This window comes from Penicillium paradoxum, assembly GCF_028828445.1.
Source record: "Penicillium paradoxum strain IBT 22861 chromosome Unknown utg000006l_segment0_segment0, whole genome shotgun sequence".
Classification (NCBI taxonomy): domain Eukaryota; kingdom Fungi; phylum Ascomycota; class Eurotiomycetes; order Eurotiales; family Aspergillaceae; genus Penicillium; species Penicillium paradoxum.
In genome coordinates this window covers 2,453,226-2,474,517 of record NW_026643184.1, presented here as the reverse complement: position 1 = coordinate 2,474,517, position 21,292 = coordinate 2,453,226, and the positions used below count along the sequence as shown (strand labels likewise).

General features: G+C 52.5%; 4 protein-coding genes across 4 annotated transcripts; 2 read left to right on the top strand and 2 right to left on the bottom strand.

Moving 5' to 3' along the window:
* Window positions 1-3,431: 3,431 nt before the first annotated feature.
* On the top strand, window positions 3,432-8,186 carry N7457_007328 (PE repeat family protein; the record flags this gene model as incomplete). Its single annotated transcript, XM_057178371.1, has 4 exons — window positions 3,432-3,675; window positions 3,765-4,115; window positions 4,166-5,325; window positions 5,499-8,186. 4 exons carry the CDS (start codon window positions 3,432-3,434, stop codon window positions 8,184-8,186), a joined length of 4,443 nt encoding a protein of 1,480 aa, XP_057030115.1.
* Window positions 8,187-8,689: 503 nt separating this feature from the next.
* Window positions 8,690-9,989, bottom strand: N7457_007327 (uncharacterized protein; the record flags this gene model as incomplete). Its single annotated transcript, XM_057178370.1, has 3 exons — window positions 8,690-9,406; window positions 9,462-9,780; window positions 9,832-9,989. 3 exons carry the CDS (start codon window positions 9,987-9,989, stop codon window positions 8,690-8,692), a joined length of 1,194 nt encoding a protein of 397 aa, XP_057030114.1.
* A 448-nt stretch (window positions 9,990-10,437) lies between these two features.
* On the top strand, window positions 10,438-12,429 carry N7457_007326 (gamma-glutamyltransferase family protein; the record flags this gene model as incomplete). Its single annotated transcript, XM_057178369.1, has 4 exons — window positions 10,438-10,602; window positions 10,667-10,685; window positions 10,750-11,099; window positions 11,152-12,429. 4 exons carry the CDS (start codon window positions 10,438-10,440, stop codon window positions 12,427-12,429), a joined length of 1,812 nt encoding a protein of 603 aa, XP_057030113.1.
* A 2,246-nt stretch (window positions 12,430-14,675) lies between these two features.
* N7457_007325 (Zinc finger C2H2) lies at window positions 14,676-15,869 on the bottom strand (the record flags this gene model as incomplete). The annotated part of the gene is made up of 3 exons (XM_057178368.1): window positions 14,676-14,786; window positions 14,838-15,366; window positions 15,421-15,869. 3 exons carry the CDS (start codon window positions 15,867-15,869, stop codon window positions 14,676-14,678), a joined length of 1,089 nt encoding a protein of 362 aa, XP_057030112.1.
* Window positions 15,870-21,292: the final 5,423 nt, after the last annotated feature.

The window sequence follows — 21,292 nt, the reverse complement described above, 5'->3', positions numbered from 1 at the left end:
CATCCGCATTCTTTGGAACTGGCTGTTTGCTCTCCTCAAAATTTCGACCTGTTTATCACTAAAAGAAATGATACCCAATCTGAATTGATTTTGACCCATAGATGTTGCGAACTCTTCCAGCTCTATCAATGTTCAAGTAGAAGATATCGGTCTAAGGGGATCGCCGCTTTTGTAAATCCGCTGGTAATTTCGCGGCTATTGGTTCTCTAGCCCTTTGATTCTGTATCTCGAGAAGGGAAAATCCCCTATAGGGTCATCTGCAGCGTGTTCAATGATGACGAGCAGTGTGCCCAAATCACAGAAACTGTCCAACATTCATAACACATCCACTGCATATCTAAGCTTGATTTGAATAACAACGCAGCGCTTCTTGGACCAATCTCATTCCCAGCTGCTCAACCTTGAAACCCCTACTGCCATAATGTCATTCCTGTTTCTTTGCCATGGGCCGATTCCGACAAGTACCTCCATGTACCTATGGAGGCGAAAAAAAGGGCTCGTAAGTTTCCGGACAACGTTGTCCGGGGGTGGCTAGATCGTTCGATTCATTCGGAGATTGTATCAAGTACCTAGCCCTGGAGGTATATGAGAGTCCATGATGTCAATCTTTGTCGAAGAGACACTTCGCTGTACAAATTATTGCTGTGTTGGCTAGCGTTGGTGCGGTTTACTTCCCCAACCCCAGATTCACTCATGCTCCAACGTACTTTTCCATCGCAAAATTGGGAGATAGATCTGAATGATACTGCAAGTATTGATCCACTGCACGAAATAACGGGGCAGCCAATCACGAACTCATCACGCCACGTCCTTGACTCCAGCGCTTCTACTTCGTAGCGAACATTCGATGCATCTGTGAGGGGGAACGAGTGATCACCGGGAATGAGCGGGATATGTGTTGCAATACTCCGTACCTGGGGTTGACAACGCAAGTCATGTTTCTAAGCGATATTCGTGAAGGCGCTGCGATTACCCCTCGATTCTAGTCGGTTCTTGCGTTTTTCCTCTCACGCGGATCATTCCCTAGCGGACTCGTTGCTTGCAACGTGTCTATGGGAGATATACTCCGTACTCCGTAGCCCAAAGGACCCATCCATCCACTAGTTGCAATCTCAAATATAAGGCACCAAACAAGGGTCCATTGCCTTTGAGACCTCTCCTCTCCGATCGGCAAATGCTTTCTTCTTTGAACAGACTAGCCAAAAGGAAAAAGAGCGCAGTGGCAAAACGGAGTAATATTCATGCCCATCTCCAAGCCATACACACTGGCGCAGAGTATGGCTTACGTATACTCTGTCCATGGACTCCATATTCCAGAGATCAAGCCTAAGAATACTGGCCCAACTCTGGGAATAGAATCAAATCTAGTCAAATCTAGCCAAGGCTAGCCCAGGCTAGTCAAGTCCAGTCAAGTCTAGTCAAGTCTAGACTTACAGCTGCGATTTCGCCCCGAACACTGTCATTCCCCAAGTGACACGGCATGAAATGCTCGGCCCGCTGCATCAAGTTGGGTAGATACCTGGATGCACTCCGTAGATAGGTCCAAATTTGGCCATCTGGCTGACGACCTGTATCAGGACGCACAACAGATCGGGACTGGCACGGAAGACCAGCACCGAGTTGATCCGCCAGAAAAGCACACAGTGGGCTGGGCATGCATGCACCTATTTTCGGACTCAAGCGCGGGCTTCCATACCTGTCTATGCTCTTCTCTTAGGTATGTATACATGGGGCAGAGTATGTTGTACATTGGACGGAGTATGCCATTCTTAGAGAAAAAGAGGATCCCAGTGACGAATCTGTCAACACATCAATCGGATAGCCGTGGCCTCTGTTAGCGGTATCCGCTCGAATTGGAGACAGGAATCGGGCGGACGTGGTAGTTCAGGAGTGGCTGGTATTTGGCCCGAAGATCGGGCAAATCAATGATCTGCAATGGATTGGACTGATGGTTGGGATGAGAATCTCAGGAGAACACGGAGTGGAAGCAGTCAACATCACCTGACCCACCTCCACGATGCAGACATCTGAAACCGAGTTGAACTGCAGATTACATCACCAACTGCTTGTCCCTTGCCGTGGGCAGCGAAAGAATGGAGAATTGACTTTGAAGAGTCGGTGTCGTGTCGGTGGCCAGAGTGGAGATGCAGTTATCCACTGCATTCCATACAATCTCCATACGGAGCACAATCTCCATACAATCTCCATACAGTGCCTCCAGCCTCCATTCACACCTCCAGCCATCGAGTCCAGCCACCCCTGTTTCGCCTTCCCCGTTTCACTGGACCAAGTCAACGAATTGGAAAATTAGCTAGGAAATCCAAGGACCGGATCCTTTTTCGAGGTTAATGCCCTGATCTCCCCACCACGCGGTGTATGCCTGCATCTGATTTGCCGCCGTTACCGGGGGACGTTGGGCAGAAATGGGTCTGCATCACATTCGCGTTGCTCTTTTTTCCGCTGAAACATTGCCTTCGTGGCCTTGCGTGCGTTGCGTACGCCTGCGAACATTCTTCTGATTCCATTTTTAATATCTCCATGTGTGTGCGTATGTGCGGAATACGGAATGCATTACAACGTGGTATAGCAGGGCGTGCTATTGGGGCCCGAAAAGCGAAACGCCAACAAAAAAACCGAATTCAAATTTCGCGGTGGCACTCACCCCACTTCAATAGACCCGGCTCTCCATGCCGCTGCAGTACTGCCTTTTCCTATCTTGACCGATGTGCTCCCCGATCCCCAATCCCATCACACCATTGACTGCTTGGTACTGCACCTACTCCTCCCGGTGGGGATCGAGCTGCTCTCACCCGGCCCTAACCAGGCACTGGGGCCTCACTAACCACCATGTCGGCCCTGGAGATGGGGACTCGACGACCGACGTGGCCCAATGACAAGTGGCTCCATCGGGCAGTTCATTGATGACGTTCAGGACCCAAAACCGTAATGCTGTTTGTTGTCGTCCCATCCGACCGCATAGGGAGACGAACTATTATACGCTGCCTCACCATGACTGTCCAATGCGACCTCTGTGTCACCGGAGAAACAAGCATATCCTTCGTTTCCATTTTAGTCTTCTAATACATGTACCCTGCCCAAATCTTACTCCTCTATTCTCCAACTTGACTTTGTATCTTTTGTTCCCTCGTTCCACCTTGTCATCCCCGGTACTTTTCACAGAGCCCGACAAGTCGGCTTATCAATTTCCTTGTCCCGGTTCTCGTTACATCACGCGCACCCAGTCAGCCTCGCCGGGCCTCGATATATGATACGTCATTGACCGGGGACCATGGCTAAGAAAGCAAAGAAGGGAAAGAACAATAAAAACAATAACAACAATCGATCCCCCGTCGGTTCTGCACCACCAGTACCTGAGAACAAAGATCCCGTTCACGACTCTGCCCCCGACCCGGCGGCAGCCGTAGTTGAGGATGGTTTACCAGTATGCTGATCTCCCTCAATACTCTTATCAAAGTTTTGAGCGTCAATACCAGACCTTTGATTTTGAATCTCAATCTTTCCAATTTTACCCTGTCACCTATTCCACGACCGATCTGACCGAGGGCCAAAACCAGGACAACAAGGAGCCCACTACCGAACCGGAGAAGGACGCTGCCTCTGAAGAGCCTGCCGCGGAGCCAAAAGGCGATGACAGCCCGGCCGCTGAGTCTGCAGGTAAGTACATTTTTCCATAGACGATGAGACTTGTCGTCTAGGCACTCTGGATGTATTTGTGATGTATCAGATATTAACATAATGCTTAGATGCCGCAGAGGCTGCACCAGCAGAGTCTCCACCCGATGAGCCTAAAGAGGAGGGCAAGGACGAACCCCCTGCTGGTGATGAGCCAGCCCCAGAAGCAGAGAAGCCCGAGGAGGCTCCCGTAGAAGAGGCACCTCCCGCAGAGGATGCAAAGCCCGAGGAACCAAAGTCTGAAGAGGAACCCAAACCTGAAGATGAACCAAAACCGGAGGTATCCACACCTGAAGAGGAATCCAAACCCGAGGAAGAATCGAAACCTGACGAAGAACCCAAGCCTGACGACGAGGCGAAGCCAGACGATGCCAAGCCTGAAGAGGATCCAAAGCCCGAAGGCGCAGAAGATGCGAACAAAGGTCAGTATTCAAACTTATATTAGATCTGATGGAGCTGACAATAGGTCTAGACGAAGAGTTTCCCGCATTCGATCTAGACGCAGAGGATCCTGAATTAGCTAAAGCAATCGCAGCTGAGAAGGAGGCAGAGGCTCAAGCGGCTGCCGAGGAAGCTTTAGAGAAGGAAAACGCAGCAAAAGCTGCGGAGACACCGCCAGCAGCGCCAGATCCACCTGCGGAAGAGACTAAGTCCGGGGGTAAGAAGAAAAAGAAGAAGAAGAAGGGTAAGGGCAAGGCAGAGGAGCCAGATCCGGAGCCAACGCCTGAACCGGAGGCGGACCCAGCGCCAGAGCCAGTGCCTGAACCAACGCCTGAACCAGAAGTAGAGGCAGCGCCAGAGCCTGAACCAACTCCCGAACCAGAACCAGAAGCAGCACCAGAGCCAGCACCAGAGCCAGCACCAGAGCCAGCATCTGAACCAACGCCTGAACCAGAGCCAGAAGCAGCGCCAGAGCCCGAAGCAGCACCAGAGCCAGAACCTGCAGCGGCAGCTGAAACAGCTCCAGAGCCCGAAGCTGAGCCCGAAAAGCCTGCGGATGATGCTGCTGAGACTCCAGTCATGGAAGAACCGGCAGCGCCTGAACCGGCCGCGGAAGAACCTAAGGCTGCAGGTAAGGGGAAGAAGAAGAAGAAGGGCAAGAAGAACAAGAACAAGGCAGAGGATCCAGAACCCGTACCAGAACCCGTAGTCGAACCAGTTCCGGAGCCCGAAGCAGCACCCGAAGCACCAGCAGCAGAGGCTGAGGCAGCACCTGTGACAGAAGAGGAAAAGGCCCCCGAAGAACCCGCCAAGGAGCCTGAAGCGGAACCGACTCCAGCTGAGGAAACACCTGCTCCCGAACCCGCAGCTACAGAGCCCGAAGTAGTCGAAGAAGCTCCTAAAGAGGCACCTGCCGAAGAGAGTACTCCAGCTGAGCCGGAGCCCGAGGCTGCGGCTGAACCACAAAAGGCACCGGAGCCTGAGGTGCAGCCCGAAGCAGTTAAAGAAGCACCCGTGGTAGAGGAAACCCCAGCCGAAGTGCCTGCTGAAGAACCTGCTGCTGAGGCACCAGTCGAAGAAGCACCGGCCGAGACTCCGGAAGAACCAGCCCCGGCTCCCGCTGAGGAACCGGCCCCTGCTGAAGAGACCCCTCCCCCTGTGGAGGAGACTCCCGCTGTGGCTGAAGAACCAGTGGAGGAGAAACCGGCCGAAGAAGCACCTCCCGCAGAACCAGAGCCAGAGCCTACTCCTGCTGCGGAGGCAGCCCCAGCCGCTGAACCTGCCGAAGAACCCGCTGCTGAGAAAGCCGCCGAAGAAGCACCGGCAGCCACCCCCCGGAAGAAGCTGCTCCTGCTCCTGCTGAGGAGCCTGCCCCGGTCGAAGAGCCTACTCCTCCAGCTGAAGAGCCTGCCCCAGAGCCTGCTGCGCCTGCTGAGGAGGCTCCTGCTCCAGAGGCTGCTCCAGAGGCTGCTCCAGCAGATCCTCCCGCTGAGGAGGCCCCTGCCGAGCCAGCTCCTGAGCCAGTTGCCGAACCCGCTGCTGAAGAGCCTGTGAAGGAGGAACCGGCTGAAGAGCCCGCTCCTGTTGAACCTCCTACTGAAGAAGCTCCCGCCGAGCCAACACCTGAGCCCGCTGCTGAGCCTCCTGCTGAAGAACCTCCCGCCGAGCCAACACCTGAACCTGCTGCCGAGCCTCCTGCTGAAGAAGCTCCTGCTGAACCAACACCTGAGCCGGTTGCTGAACCTGTTGCTGAAGAGCCTGTGAAGGAGGCACCGGCTGAAGAGCCCGCTCCTGTTGAACCTCCTGCCGAGGAACCTCCCGCCGAGCCAACACCTGAGCCCGCTGCTGAGCCTCCCGCCGAAGAACCTCCCGCCGAGCCAACGCCCGAGCCCGCTGCTGAGCCTCCCGCCGAAGAACCTCCTGCCGAGCCAACGCCCGAGCCCGCTGCTGAGCCTCCTGCCGAAGCAACACCCGAACCTGCTGCAGAGCCTCCCGCCGAGCCAGCTCCCGAGCCACCTGTTGCCGAAGAGAAGGAAGTGACCGAAGATGTTCCTCCTGCCGCGGAACCTGTAGAGGAGACTCCTGCTCCAGCTCCAGTCGAAGAAGCACCGGCTGCCGATCCACCTGCAGAAGCCACCGTAGAACCGGAAGTCGTACCCGAGGAAGCAGCAAAGGAGATCCCAGAGGAAGCACCTGCTCCAGAGCCAACGCCCGAAGAGCCAGCTCCTGCCGAACCTGCTCCAGCTGAGACCCCGGCACCTGACGAATCTCCGGTCGAACCGGCAGTTCCGGACGAAGCACCAGCTGAGACACCGGAGCCCGATGTAGCTGCAGTACCAGTCGAGACTCCAACGCCGGAAGAGGCAGCACCTGAGACACCGCCAGAGGAGCCCACTCCCGAGCCAGAGGCTACCAGAGACCTTCCCATCGAAGACCCACCAGCAGATCCAGAACCTACCCCGGAACCAGTCCCCGAGCCAAGCCCTGTCTCCGTTCGCGACGAAGTTGCGCTAGACGAGCTCGTGCCACCGGAAGACGCCACACGCGGGGCGGATATGATCGACGCCGAGCCTCATCCTGAGGGACCTCTAGACGAAAGCGAGGAAGCCGCAGCGGCTCGCCGCGCTCGACGCCGTAGATTACGCCGCTCACCGGTAGAGGGAGAGCGTAGACACCCCAAGACCTCATCCGACAGCCGTCGGGATCATCTCGAACGCCAGAAGAGTGAGCGAGGTATCTTCACCAACCGCTGGGCGAAGGCACTGGAAGAGGCACGACGCCAACACGACGAGAAATCCCAGGCTCAGCGAAAGCAGCGTGCTCTCGCTGATGAGCGGGAGCGCAGCGGGATCATCACCGAGAGGAGCAAACGTTCGAGAAGCTCGGCAAGAGACAGGGAAAGGGAGAGGCCAAGGGAACTAGAAAACGAGGACGAAGTTATCGAATCCAGATCCAAACGCCGCCCTTCCGAAAGCCCCTCAAGCCAGGCAATTGAGCGTTCTCGCTCAACCAGGACCTCGTCAAAGCAGGCTCCAACACCCGTGCTGGTGCCTCAGCCACGTGCCTTCCTACGATACATGACAGAAGGCAAATCAGATACTAACGGACCTCTCCTGCGTCTAAATGCCGCCAAGGCTGGGCCGCCTGTGGAGAAGCCTCCTCGATCTTCGGGAAGCCACAGTAGTGGCAGCCGCCACGATCGTGAGTATGAAGACCGATATTCTGATGGTCGGTCCAGTGGACGGTCTAGTGGATCTCTATCCCGACGCAGCGATGAACCTCGTCATGAGCGGATTGAGGCTCGTTCGCGGTATGCGGATGAACCTCGTCATGAGCGGATTGAGGCTCGATCCCGACATGTGGATGAGCCTCGTCATGAACGCACCGAGACTCGATCCCGACACGTGGATGAACCTCGTCGTGAACGCACCGAGACTCGATCCCGACACGTGGATGAGCCTCGTCGTGAACGCACTGAGACTCGATCCCGACATGTGGATGAGCCTCGTCATGAACGCACCGAGACTCGATCCCGACACGTGGATGAACCTCGTCGTGAACGCACCGAGACTCGATCCCGACACGTGGATGAGCCTCGTCGTGAACGCACTGAGACTCGATCCCGACACGTGGATGAGCCTCGACGTGAACGCACTGAGACTCGATCCCGACACGTGGATGAACCTCGTCGTGAACGCACTGAGCCTCGATCGCGCCGCGAGGAGGAACCTCGTCTTGAGCGGGCTGAGACTCGATCCCGATACGTGGATGAGCCTCGTCTTGAGCGGACTGAGACGCGGAAATTGCGACGTTCGTCGACGGCTGAACATGGTCTGTCTGGGGAGAGGGAGAGGGAGAAAGATCGGCATAGAGCGCCTGAGCCTGAGCGTGAACGGGCAAGAGAGGGAGGGGAGAGGAGGGCTGAAGGTTCTTCTCGGCGTTATAAGGAGACGAGGGAGGAGCGCTCTCAACGCCGACACAGGCGTGAGGAGTCTCCACCTCGAGAGGACTCGAAGCTCAAGAATATCTGGAGGGCTATTGCTGCTCACTAGGATCTTGCCGGTTTTCGTTGTTTTTTGTTCACTTTCAACCTTGTCTTTTTACTTTATTTGGGTGGTTTGTGGTCTGACAGACTGATTATGATCGGAGAGTGTATGTTGGACATGTTGCATTGGGGAGCGAATCATTGCAGGAGTCTACTTGTTTATTAGCCAGACTTGTTTCAACATGTATCTTGAGACAAAAAAATATATATATATATATTGAAGCTTTGAAGTTCATGATTTGCGTGTCTTGTATTCTCTATAGAATTCCAGTGTCTGTACTCATCACTGGCTCTCATATGATTCCTGTTCAGTTTAGTTCCTGGATGGAATGCATTCACTCATGTCATGAGTCATAATATACGTTTGCAAAGCTGTTCTCTTTGCCAGCGGCATGAAGTCAGTCGTCAAGAATAGCAAAATCGCCGAAGTTCCAAATGCAAGATGTAGAGCATGGACATCGAATACCCATGCCCCCAAAACAATCCAAAAAGCAATCCAAAAACTAGAGATCAGGAATTCACCTCGTTCTTTGCCGGAATCACCCTAGAACACCATCCACACCAGGCCCGATACAAGCCATTCTCCTCCCTGACAAGATAATTCCCCGTCTCCCTCTCATCCTCATACTCAACAACACAAGCGCCAACGTTAACTCTCTTCTTAGACTTATGCTTGAGGATACCACCCAGCCCAATAATCTCCTGTCGGAAATACCCAGGCTCCTCGTCATCATGGGTATCCGTGGAAACACCAGTCCTGTCCTGACCAGATGGAGGCGCCGCAGGACTATGCCCAGTACTACTGCTATCACTCACAGATCCCTCATCAGCTTCGCAGTCGACCTCAAGCTCGATCTCCTGCGCAGCAAGACAGCTCTCGCCGCGCCCGCACTTCACACCCTGACAGCCCTCACCGATTCCAGTCCCCAGTGCGCCGCCGAGGTAGGTGCTGTAGCGCGTGCGCCAAGCCCAAACACGACGATAGGTCGTGTCATTGCTGCGCAACGTCATCCCACACTGCGTGCACAGCCAGATATCTTCCTCGCAGTTACAAGGAGTGCGCGCGAATGCCGTTGCGGCGACGCTATCTTCCACCCATGCGGGTGCGTGGGGATCCGAGGATGGATAGGAGAGATGTGCAGAGAGCGGAGCTGTACCGCAGCACCGACAGAGACGACGGATACGATTTTTGAGGGCTGTTTGGGACGGTGGCTTGATTGTGCAATTCTGCGGTGGATGTTAGCGACCTTAGTGGGGATCTTTGAGACGGTTGAAAGCTTACTCTGCATACAACCTTGGCGCAGCGTCGGCATTCGCCAACCATGTCGCGCGCGCACTTGCCCACCTTCCCGCGGGTCATACGGCTTTGTTCGCCGGTGGGACGGCTTAGGAGCCGGATGACGGATTTAACGCTGTCCGGGAGGACAGAGCCGCTGTCTAGCATTTCTGCTAGGGTTTCGATGTATTCATTCTCGCATCGGAGGGTTTCTTTCGCTAGCTGGTGGCGGAATGGGAGGAGGTTTGCGTGAAATTGGCGACATGTACTCGATAGGGCATAAAGCGTGTTTAGATCGATGGCGCGAGCGATTTCCTTCACGATGCTGCATGAACGCGTTAGCTGGATCTGTATTTCTCTGCTGGTCAAGACATACGGATAGCAACTCAATGCCGCCGAGAATCCATTCCGATTGGGGTTTGTGTCTGTGTCGGTAGGAGGTAGCTCCGACGCGATGGGGTCAGCCAAGTGGAATGGCCTCTCCAAATGCGCCGATCTATCGGACTCATCATCGAGGTCGACAAACACCACCATGCTGCTCCATCTGAGGCTCTAGATCAGCTCATCAGATAAGATGGACCTTTATAGTCAGATCGGAGGTGGGATGATGGCGGAATGAGGGATTTGTCCTCCGAGGGGCGGTGAGTTGCCGGGGATCGCCTCTTTACTGTTCCTCGAATCTATGAGCATTCAAGTCTTGGGGTGTTCAGGTTTCTTTAATCCTTAGATCTTGAGGTCAGATTTCGTCAATATCACAAGATGAGATGCGTCCTCCCCTCTCCGGCTAAGTTCGGCCCAAAATGGTCGTAAACACCGGGGCTTCTTTAACCCCGATGTCATCGACCCTAAACTCCAAGTCTCCAAATGGCGGGGTACTTCCCTTTATCCTCACGTTCAAGCTCCTTCGTATTCTGAAGTGAGTGGGGGTAAGCTTATAAGAGTCATAATATCCCACTTCTGCACTTGCGTCTCCTAAGCCAACATGCCGCTCAACGCCAAAGCTGTATACACCCGGGTGAATGCGGACTTTGTCCCATTTGCCAGTCGACGGAGCACCGTCCACAGCACCAAGGGCATCGTATCATGCAGCCAGCCTCTAGCTGCAGCTGCAGGTCACCGTATCCTGAGTCAAGGTGGCAACGCTGCAGTATGTATATCAATCCTCCCATCGCGTTCAACTTGGGCAGCGCTGACTCAATGCTCTCATCCAGGATGCTGCTGTTGCCGTGGGTAAGCCTCGCTCCGTGTTGCATAATAAAATAAGGAACAAGGCACTGATCATGTGTTTCTATAGCCGCCGGACTCAACATGACTGAGCCCTGCTCTACGGGCATTGGAGGTGATATGTTCTGTCTCTTCTACAACGCCAAGACCAAGAAAGTGCATGCGCTCAATGGCTCAGGCCGGTATCCCCGTAGTGCCAGCCTAGAGAAAATCCGCAAGGACCTCGGTCTAGCTCCCGGAGCACCGGGAAATATACCCATGTTGAGCGCTCTCGCTGCGACTACGCCCGGAGCGGCTGCTGGATGGGTAGATACGATTGAGAAGTTCGGCAGCGGCAAGTTGTCACTCAAGCAGATTCTACAACCCGCAATTGAACTTGGCGAGGAGGGATTCCCTGTCTCGGAGCTTTCATCTCAGGGTGTGAGTACTCGGCTCCCAATCGAGGCCAGCTAGTAAACTAACCCACGGACAGTGGCAAGATGCTGAGAAGCACATCCGCAATGCATCCCCCAACTTCCGTGAAATGCTCAAGGTTGATCCTTCCGCTGAAGATGGCGTGCGAGCTCCATATCCAGGCGAGGTTATGAAGAATCTAACTCTAGCCAAGACCTTCCGCGCACTTGCTGAAGAGGGCAAGAAAGGTTTCTACCAAGGCCGTATTGCAGAAGCCATTGTCAAAGTCGTACAGGATCGAGGCGGTTACATGACACTTGAGGATCTAGCCGCTCATGCCGAGATCGGGAGCCAAGAGGTTGACGCAATCTCACTCAAATTCACCGGCCAGGACATCGTCTCCAAGGCCACTCCCGGCACCGATGGCGAGGCCAACCAGGGTGTTGAGATCTGGGAACACCCGCCCAATGGCCAGGGTATCGTAGCGCTCATGGCGCTCGGAATCATGGAAGAACTGGAGAAATCAGGCAAAATCCCCAAATTTACCCAATCCCAGCACAACTCAACCGAATATCTCCACGCTGTGATCGAAAGTCTGCGCATCGCCTTCGCTGATGCACGCTGGTGGGTAACAGACCCCGATGTGGAACACGTGCCATCGCAAGGCCTGCTAGACCGCGCGTATCTCGCCGAACGGGCGAAGTTGTTCACGCCAGAACGCGCAGCGGATATCATGGACCACGGTAGTCCAGCGCACAACCACTGCGACACGGTATACTTTGCAGTGACCGACCAAGAAGGCAACGGTATCTCCTTTATCAACAGTAACTACGACGGCTTCGGAACCGCTATTATCCCTGCAGGATGCGGCTTCACGCTACAGAACCGGGGTGTGAATTTCTCGCTGCAAGAAGGTCATCCCAATGTCCTGGCTCCGAACAAGCGACCCTACCACACCATCATCCCTGCTTTGATCACCAACATCGCTGATGGCTCGTTGCATTCCGTGTATGGTGTTATGGGTGGCTTTATGCAGCCACAGGGCCATGTGCAGGTCTTGCTCAATATGCTTGCTTTCGGATATCATCCCCAGGCAGCGCTTGACTCGCCGCGCTTCTGCCTTGCCGCGCCGACGGATGAGAGTACTGACCGTACCGTGTGGGTTGAGGAGGGTATTAGTGATGATGTTGTGGAGGGACTCCGTGGTCTGGGTCACAAGGTCGAGGTGTTGACTGGTTGGAAGCGTGCTACCTTTGGGCGTGGCCAAGTCATTCGCTCGTACTATGATGAGGGCAAGATGGTTTATGCTGCGGGCAGTGATATGCGCGGCGATGGGATGGCATTCCCTCTGCTGTAAAAGCGTCGACATTCTGTGACTTCTGTTTACTCAGACATCAGGGATACTGAAAAAAGTTCATTTTCTTCGCTTGATCATGTCTGAAGACTTGTCCTATCATCTGCATAGCCATCTATCTTCAAGTCTGTCTACTAGACCAATGAAAACACCTTTCTTTCCTTGAACTTACGGCCAACTTCCGACGGCACCGATCATAGTCCAATACAAACCAGGCAGAAATGAAGAAACGCAAGCCGAGTCTAGAACGTATCCATAGGCTCGATGAAAGTACGGTCAAAAGAAGTCTCCATAAAGAACCCGCTCTCAAACTCGGACATTACTTGACGAAGCATCTAGGCAATAGCCCATCAAGCCTCATGCCCAGACCTAAGACTAGCCAATACCATTCTCTTCAAGCATTTCTCCACATCAATTGACTTGGCCTTAACCAGTAGTCTCCCAACAGACTGTCCTCCGTACTCCGTATGAAATACTGCATGCCACCGTCACAGTAAGATAAAATCTCCTCCTATACTCCGTACTCCGTACTCCATATCCCCCTCCACATCTGCAATAGATAGATCACACGGTCTCCAAGCCAAGAACCAACGCACATCCTCACCCAAGCAGGCAGGTCTGAAAGCCCACAACATAAGGCCAGAACCGCGTGACGCCCCCCTGATCGACACTGCCAGTTCGCCCCACAAAAAGCAAACCACCCAAGACGTGATGGCGAGCTTCGATATCGCCATCCAGAGTATACAACCCACAGAATATAACTCCGCATTCCGTCCTCCATTACGGATACTCCATCCTCTCAAAGCACACATAGTCTTGTACTCCCACTTCCAGATCGAGCAATTCCCCACCAGATGTCTGTCATAAGGGATCGAAACCCAAAAAAGAAAAGCCAAATAAATCAAGCTCAGTCCATGCGGAACTAATTCCACAGGTTCCCACAGGTCCAAGTCGTGCTCCGTAGTTGTACACGAGAGGTATATGTATGTTGTACATAGCCCACTCGATGTGCACAATTACTCCTCCACTCGAGCTGAAAAAAAGCCAGACCCATATGCGCATCCAAGTTTTTCCTAAAAGGGGAGACCACGCCGGAACGGGTCTAGCGTGTGAGGAAAAGCAAAAGTGGAGAATACCACGTCCCAATGCCACATGGGAGAGAACCTTGGTATGGTCTGTGGTTTTTCTTTTTTCTTTTTTCTTTCTTTCAATTAATTAACGAGTAGCGGGAGGGGGAATGGGGTGGAGCTTCGCTTGCGAGAATCATTATAGCCAGCTACTTGATCTCAGGACCCGGCCGAGAAGAGTCTGATTGGATGGGTTTTGATTGAGTTCTGGCATGTTAAGCGAAATTTGATATGGTTTCTTTTTTTTCTTTTTTTTGTTTTTTGGGCGGTTTCGCTTTGTTCCGTGTTACATAATCTAAGTTTATCAGGTTCCATGGAATCAATATCCGCTCGGGTCGGAGATCGCTTATCTCACTTGGCCCGTTGAGGAACCGAGTTGTGGTTCTAGAATGGGAATTGGGTTTAATAAAGTTGGGAGTTTGCTTCTTGGAATTGGCGTATGGTTCTTGACATTTCGAATTCAGATGCATTTCTTGGTTTCAAAATGCTGGGGTATTGAACGGGTGGTACAATTGAATGTCCTGAACAGGGGTATAATAAACAAAAGAAAACAAGCCAAGAAAAATGAAATAAAATAAGAGGTAAATCATGATCGTCAGAGGTCACAAAGGAAAGACATTAAACAAAGACAAAAAAAATAGAAGATCCATCTCTCCAATAACTCTAGTCTCTATGTCGTAGAACGCAAGACCAAAAAGAGTTCTCCCCGATATCGGGACAAACCATCGTTATCTCTGTCTTTTTTGCTGGGGGAATCCCGTCTATTTAGGAAATCTGGAAGAGAAGTCGAGACCATATGCCGAAAGCGACCGGTGGGTCTCATCTTGGGTGAGAATGGAGAGCCGGTGGAGTGCCGTCCTACTAATGAAATTGGAGTCATTTGTAGGGGGTCGAGACTGGATATCCCTCTCAGTCACCGATGGCGCTCGGGACGGGGTCCCTAGGGCCCACTGTGGTTACCCTTTGCCATGGGGCCTAAGGTTAGACCGTACAGCCCAACGCCCATTGGGTGGTTGCCGCCGAGTAGGTGCTGAGGAGAGTGCTCGAGAGTGTGTTGGTGGGGTCAGGACAATTGACCGTCTATGCTGAACATGGACTGATCAAATAGCGCGATCCACTTATTCACATGCCCCAGTTCACGGGCTGAAACTGTTGCATGTGATGGACCTGGTCTTCATAGGGAAGGCAGTCTGCGCTGGACCATGAGGGAGAAGGGTAGTGGCACTGAACAGGCTGGAGATATGTTAGTCAATGGTTCAAAACTGGCAAGTCGCAGATACTCACAGGTTGGATCATATTCTCCGTCATGGACATGGGAAGCATGTGCGACGGAGGCATGCCGGGTTCGGTTTCCCAGCGGAGAGAGGTGTGCATCTGGAGCGGTGACGAAGCCTCCACCTTCATAATACTCTTCGGATACTGGTCGATAACGGAGACAGACGCAGAAGAGATTGAGGAGCTAGAGTGGGGAGGGAGGGAGAAAGTCGCATCCGACAAAGGCGAGGGGCAGGTCTCTGCAGGGGAAGAGTAGAAGGGACTATCATCTGCAGACTCGGGGAGCTGGCTCTGAAAGGCCGGGCGGGGCTGCAGAGGGAGGTCGACACCGCTCCACATTAATGAGCAGCCGTTGGCCAGATCTGGGTGAATCCCAGGAGCCACCAGCGAGCCAATGGACATAGTATGGGCATGCGATGTTGCGACTAATGACATTCCGTGGTCCATTGACATACAGCGCGGAACAGAAGACTCGGAGGCGATAGAGTTTCGCGAGTTGGATGCCCATGAGGGCTGCTCGGTTTGCGATTCAAGCTCGCTGTCATCATTGTTAGTATACGCCAGATTGCCTAGACCTTCTCATCGTACTTACTGTCTTTCTGTGTGGCGCGCAAGTAGATCAGCGCGGTGGAATGCCTTCTTGCATCCTGGTATTCTGCAGCGATACGAAGCTTCGGGGTTGTGGTTCAGCTCATGGCGTCTTCGATGCTCCGCTCTGGTGAAGACCTGTAATCGAGTCAGTTTGGTCCACTCAGGAATGCATTGGGTTGCGCCGACCTTTCCACATCCTGGGTGCTGACAGGCATGTACGCGCTTGCCCTTCTTAGCTTTGCTAATACGATGGGTGGTTGGTGTATAGGTGATTGGCATAGCGATATCTGCTTGGGGAGTGGGGCGCATGTTGTTCTTGCGGGTGACCATCTTGGAGGCCGGTGCAAACTGTTGGGGTTCCGGCGAAGAAGGGAGCGGAGAGACAGAAGGCGAGTCCAAGACAGCAACGATACGGCTCGAAGCGATGCGCTTTGAGGATGCCCGGGTCATCCTGTGTATAGAGGAGGGGGAGGAGTGGGAGAAGTAGGGCTGGTATCTGACAATATATCCCAGATCTAGGGCTGATTTCAAGACGCGAGGAGATAATCTGCAAAGAATCCTGAACGAAGAGAAGGAATGAAGAGCGAAGGTGGACTGATATAAAGGGCACGATATGCACACTAACAAGGCTGTTCCTACAGATCTACGAGACGGATTAATAGACTTTGAGCAAATTGAAGGGAAATTAATTTAAGAGGCTAGAAAAATCAAATCCCATAATCGCAATCAAATAATAATAATTTAAAAATACAACCAGGATATTTCATGCTAATAATAATTAGCACCAAAATAAATCCAACATAAGGCTAACTGAGATTAGATCAAAAGAGAAAACAGCACGGGCGTGGAGGCGGTGATCGCTCTGCGGGATGATCAGAGGGTAAGCCGTACTAAATTTACTCCGTACACGACAGGGGCATTGCATTAGAGCCAACAAGAGTGCGGCTGAGGCGCACTTTCCAGTCCGCCCTCGAATGGCCCATAACAAGTAAATGGCGGAATAACCCGTTTTGCCCAGGCGAGTTGGGTCGAGATAGCGTTACTTCGCTACCATCATCTTGGGGTGCTTAACTGTATATGTACCTATTTCGGCTGATACCATCAGTAAATTGGGCTCCAAATGGTAACTAATTACGTCGTAGTCATGTTTTTTTCTTCTTCTTCTTTTTTTAAGAACAAAAAAGCAAACCAAATTGTCCACGGGTGAACTCCGATATTCCAAATCCCGCGTGGAGCAACCTCTCGCATCGAGGCGAGTCCAAGCTCCCACGGAACGCAACGGGTTTGCCCCACCGGGAAGCTCAGGGTGGAGGGTGCACTCGGTGCCCAGGTGGTGCATTGGTGCACCCGTGGACTGGTTTAGGCAGCTCGCAAGATCCAAAGCTAGCCCCAATCTAGTAAATAAGAGGCTCCTCTCTCTAGAACAGCGATTGGATACCGGGCCGGCAAGAGGTGTCTGAAATAGGCATCCAGTCTAAAGAACTAGGACAGGGGGGTTTCTATGCCCTTATCTCCAGATTAGTCCCCTCGCCCTCATACACTGAAAATGCCTCCAAATCGAAGCCAACCATGGAAGGACCTTGCACAAAACCACGATCTCAGAAAAGGTCGAGAGATCCAGTGGATCCAAGCAAACGCTGAACCGAAGTTGCAATCGATTCGACCTAAACGGAACACGCTAAACCCAAACAGGCAGTCCCAAATCGAAAAATCCAAAAGAGTCAGCCTAGCGGGGCTCTTAACCTGAATTTGGCCTATCGTGGACGAGGGGCACTTGGCATTCTGGCCTTTTTACGCTCCTGTTTCAGCATGCTGATCCTTTACTCATGGGGTGAATGGACCCAAGTCCGGATCCGAGTCGCAAGACGTCAGAGTTCGTCCGGGGGTGAACGTCGATTTTGATACGGAGTACTCCGTGCTCCGTACCATACTCCGTACACCGAATGGATTGCCACACAAATGCCCATGGATACGGAGTACATCTCGCGTGCTTGATTGCCCTGCACCCCGCTTGCGAGAGTGCATAACCGGAGAAATATAGCCCTGGAACCCCCCTGTCCTCGTGGCCGACCATCGGATTCCCTGTGGCAATGAGTCTAGGTAGATTCGGGATCCTCTAATTTCCCCAGCGCTATCCCTGACCCTAGCTTTCTGGAATCCTTCTACAAAGCGAATCCACAGCGAAAGGAACATTAACCTAGAAAATGACAGGCCTTTTTCTTACGCACATACAAAAGGATTCTTCGTGCTGTCTCCTATCGGTTGTTTTGACGATAAGTCACGGACACTAAAACAGGTGTGGGGGAGAATGGGAAGGGAATCGGTCTCTCGCACGATCCACCGTCTATGTCCTACTGCAGATGAGGATCCACGACTGCCTGCGAAAGAATAATAATGACATATTCCGTACTCCGTACTAGATCTTGGAACGTGAAACATCTTGACACCAACTTCAGAAAAGAACGTATGAAACCATCACAGCCTCATTTCCAAGTTTAGATACAGATGCATGCCTCCCCCCTGTCCATACTTTGTGCTAGCTGGGGGGGGATGGTCGGGATCACGTTTAATCGGCTGCTGCGGCTAGGACCAGAGAGGCAGCCTGTGAAGGCTTGGATTTTGGTTTGTATTTTTAATCCTTGGCCATAATCGATCGTCATTTGCCATCACCGTCCCGTGGTGCATGAATCACGATCTATGCCCCTTCCGGTGTACGGTGGTAATATGGGAGGTGGGAGGGAATTGCCAACCAATCGAGGCTCTTCGAGTACGAAGAAAGTTCTTGGGCGATTCGCGATCTCGCTTGTCATCGTTCACGGTTCTACGCCGTAAGGGGTTGGACTGCTGGGTAGAGGACATCGCCAACTCTTGTTTCAAATTTACATGCCGATGACCCGATATCGTACGGGCGTTGGAGCTACGGGGTAGATGAGGATTTGCATGTCAGATCATACCAGCTGTATCGATACCGAATGTGAGACAGGGCAAGCACTCCTCCAGATAAGCTCTCGACTGCAAGTCTATAAAAAGTCTATTACGATCCTGCTATGAAGATTACCCTGAATATTCATTTTCCATGTACTCCGTACGGAGTATACGAATCAGACATTGCGACAGACAAGCCTTGCGCCCAGAATAGCGACGGTGGCATACACGAGCATGAAGAAGGCACGGTACCTCGTGCAGATACCTTGCTGACGATGATCCGTCACGAGCGAGTCAGAGAGCTTGCTTGAGTGTTGGTTCTTTTTTTAGCTAGACTGTTTTGTGTCCACATGGCCGTGCCCAGAGAACACTCATGCTTATGCGGTGTCCTGTCTGCCTTGGGGTCTCCGCAACGTTCCACTCTTGTCATAGGATGGCCATAGTGGATGTCAGAGGTTAAGCCAGAAATGGGCCGGTGTATACGCTCGAGATGCACTCGTTCCTGATCGACAGGGTACTGAGCCGAGATTAATCGGGGTTTCGGATTTCGGATTTCGGATTTTAGGCGATTCAGTGAAATGTAGCATAATTGTTCGAATGGGGGATAGCTCCAAAGTAAATTAAATCTGCGCTGGAAACGTGTGATGATCAACAAAGCCTTAGCCCCAGAGTAAGAATGTTCATGGAGTGACGAACAGGCCAGGATCGACACGGGCGCACCCCCAGGGTCTTTTGTTTGGGGCTTAGTGCACATCCTCCTCCTGGGACTGTTGAACTCATTTCCATATGGACGCCAACTCCAATCAGAGAAGGCGTTCAAAAAGAGCGACGGCAAACGAAGGTACAAAAAAAGGGGAGCGGAAAACGCCAAAGATTGACTCGACAGAGCGCCGAGCATTTCGGATCCGGGATATGCATACGGAGTACGGAGTACAGGGCGTAAATGCGCTCTTTTGCTTCTCTTGTTTGGCTCCACCTGCCCCTAAGCTTTAGAGCCTCTTGGTTCGAATCAGGTCGAAAAACATGATAAAACGAAGTGACTTTTTCGGGTATCTCTCGTCCGACTCCCCACCCCCGGGTTGATCGGTGGACGTTCCCTGGGGGATATCGTGTCCCTTTCGGGAGGGCAGTTAAGCATTGCAGTGGCCAATCTGCAGACAAGGCTGACGGTGTTGTGCATATGGGTTGCCTTGTTTTGCAGATCGAACATGTCAGGATACTACGGTGAAGTCCATATTCCGTACTCAGGTACTCCGTACACCGGTACTCTATACCAGCTGTATATCAGGGATCGTTCCCACAACCCATGGTGAACTTCGGAATCTCACCTCAGACATGCACCAATGGTATTCGAGCTGATTGGTGTGGCTCGGCCAAGTACGGAGTAGATTAACAACACCGCAGATAGCCTGGATTCCCGGCAAAGCCCCTAACTGCATCTAGCAGTTTCTCATTCACACTAGAGTGCCAGAGTGGACCGTGGCTTCGAGTTCGCACATGATGCAAACCCGACATATTGGAAAAGGACTATCGGTAAAATAATCAAATCAATGTAAATAGCGTGTTCCGGGCAAGTCACCGACGTAAATAACCGAAGACTCTCCCCGAGGTCTCGGGTTGGGATGCTGGAACAACAATGTCGGGATCAGGGGGAAAATCCATCAAAAGGGTTGTAGCTCATTTGGCGCTGGATCGATTCACTCTCCATACGGAGTACTTCGTACTCCGTACAACATTCCGTACTCCCCAATCCACGATCGAAGATCAAGGGCCAGACCGTTAGGGCCCAATTAACCTAAGATTGCACCCACGTGGAAAAAGCCAAAGACCCAGCTCCATTCTCCTTGTACATTATACAAATCGGGCTTAGTCCAGGTCCACTGTGGTTATGGAGACGGTTTACCGACTTTTCCGACTTGGACATTGGGTTCGATATTGTATACGGAGTACGGAATACAGACTACGGAGTCCATAGGTTGTAGACTCTGGGCCTATCTATGCCAAAAACAGGCTATACATCCACGACATGCGTAATCCATTGCCATCGAGTGCAACCACCCTGTAACCTAAGAACGCCTCTCGCCAAACATCGAGAGACTCGATCTGCACTCACGGCCCAATCCCATCGGGAAGATCGTCGCCTCTCACTTTCTCGTCGCCTGTCATCAGCAGTTCCCCCCCCCCTCTCCTCCCAGCGAAGCATAATGCACGTTGCAAAAGGCAAGAAAAAAAGAGTGCCTTGCATTCCCCGCATACGGGGATGAAGAAACATGCATGGCCCATGCAGTTCCAGTGAATAGATTTCAAATCCCATGTACGGAGTTGAAGACATCGCTTGAGCCCATCGGAAATCGGAAGATCGGCACTCGGTAGCAACGTGAGGTATTTGTTGTCGTCTGCATGGTTAAATTAACTTGGCCAATAGTACAGCACGCTTGCAGGGGTGATAGATTAATCGAACATGTAATGAGCAGGCGACTGGTCATTTCCACAACGATTCCCAGCGTTCCCTTCCCCCATGTCCCGGGATCGACAATGCCTACACACCCTCTGCCAGGATGTACGGAGTACGGAATACGGAGTACAAAGTACATGGACAATCGACTATTGTTTCCTGGGGTCCCGGCATTTCAACCCCACGGGGGCACAGATCGGGAGTGGCGACCTTGCTTTTTCTGTTTCTTTTTCTTCTGGTCTGGGCTGTGACAGTGGAGCGATGGCGCAGATTGAATACAACATAGAAGTGCGACTATTTTTCATTTGTTTTTTTACATGTGCTCCGTTGACAGTCCTTCGTAGCGAGAGACAAGGCTTGTGATTCTGGCGTTTTCTCTTCCCCTGGATATGTTGACGCCTTGCAGGGATGTTCCCACTGCCGTGACGGCGTATGATTCATATAAGCCCGGATCCATTTGGGGCACGTTTCAGATTGGCCCCGTCGATCAGAT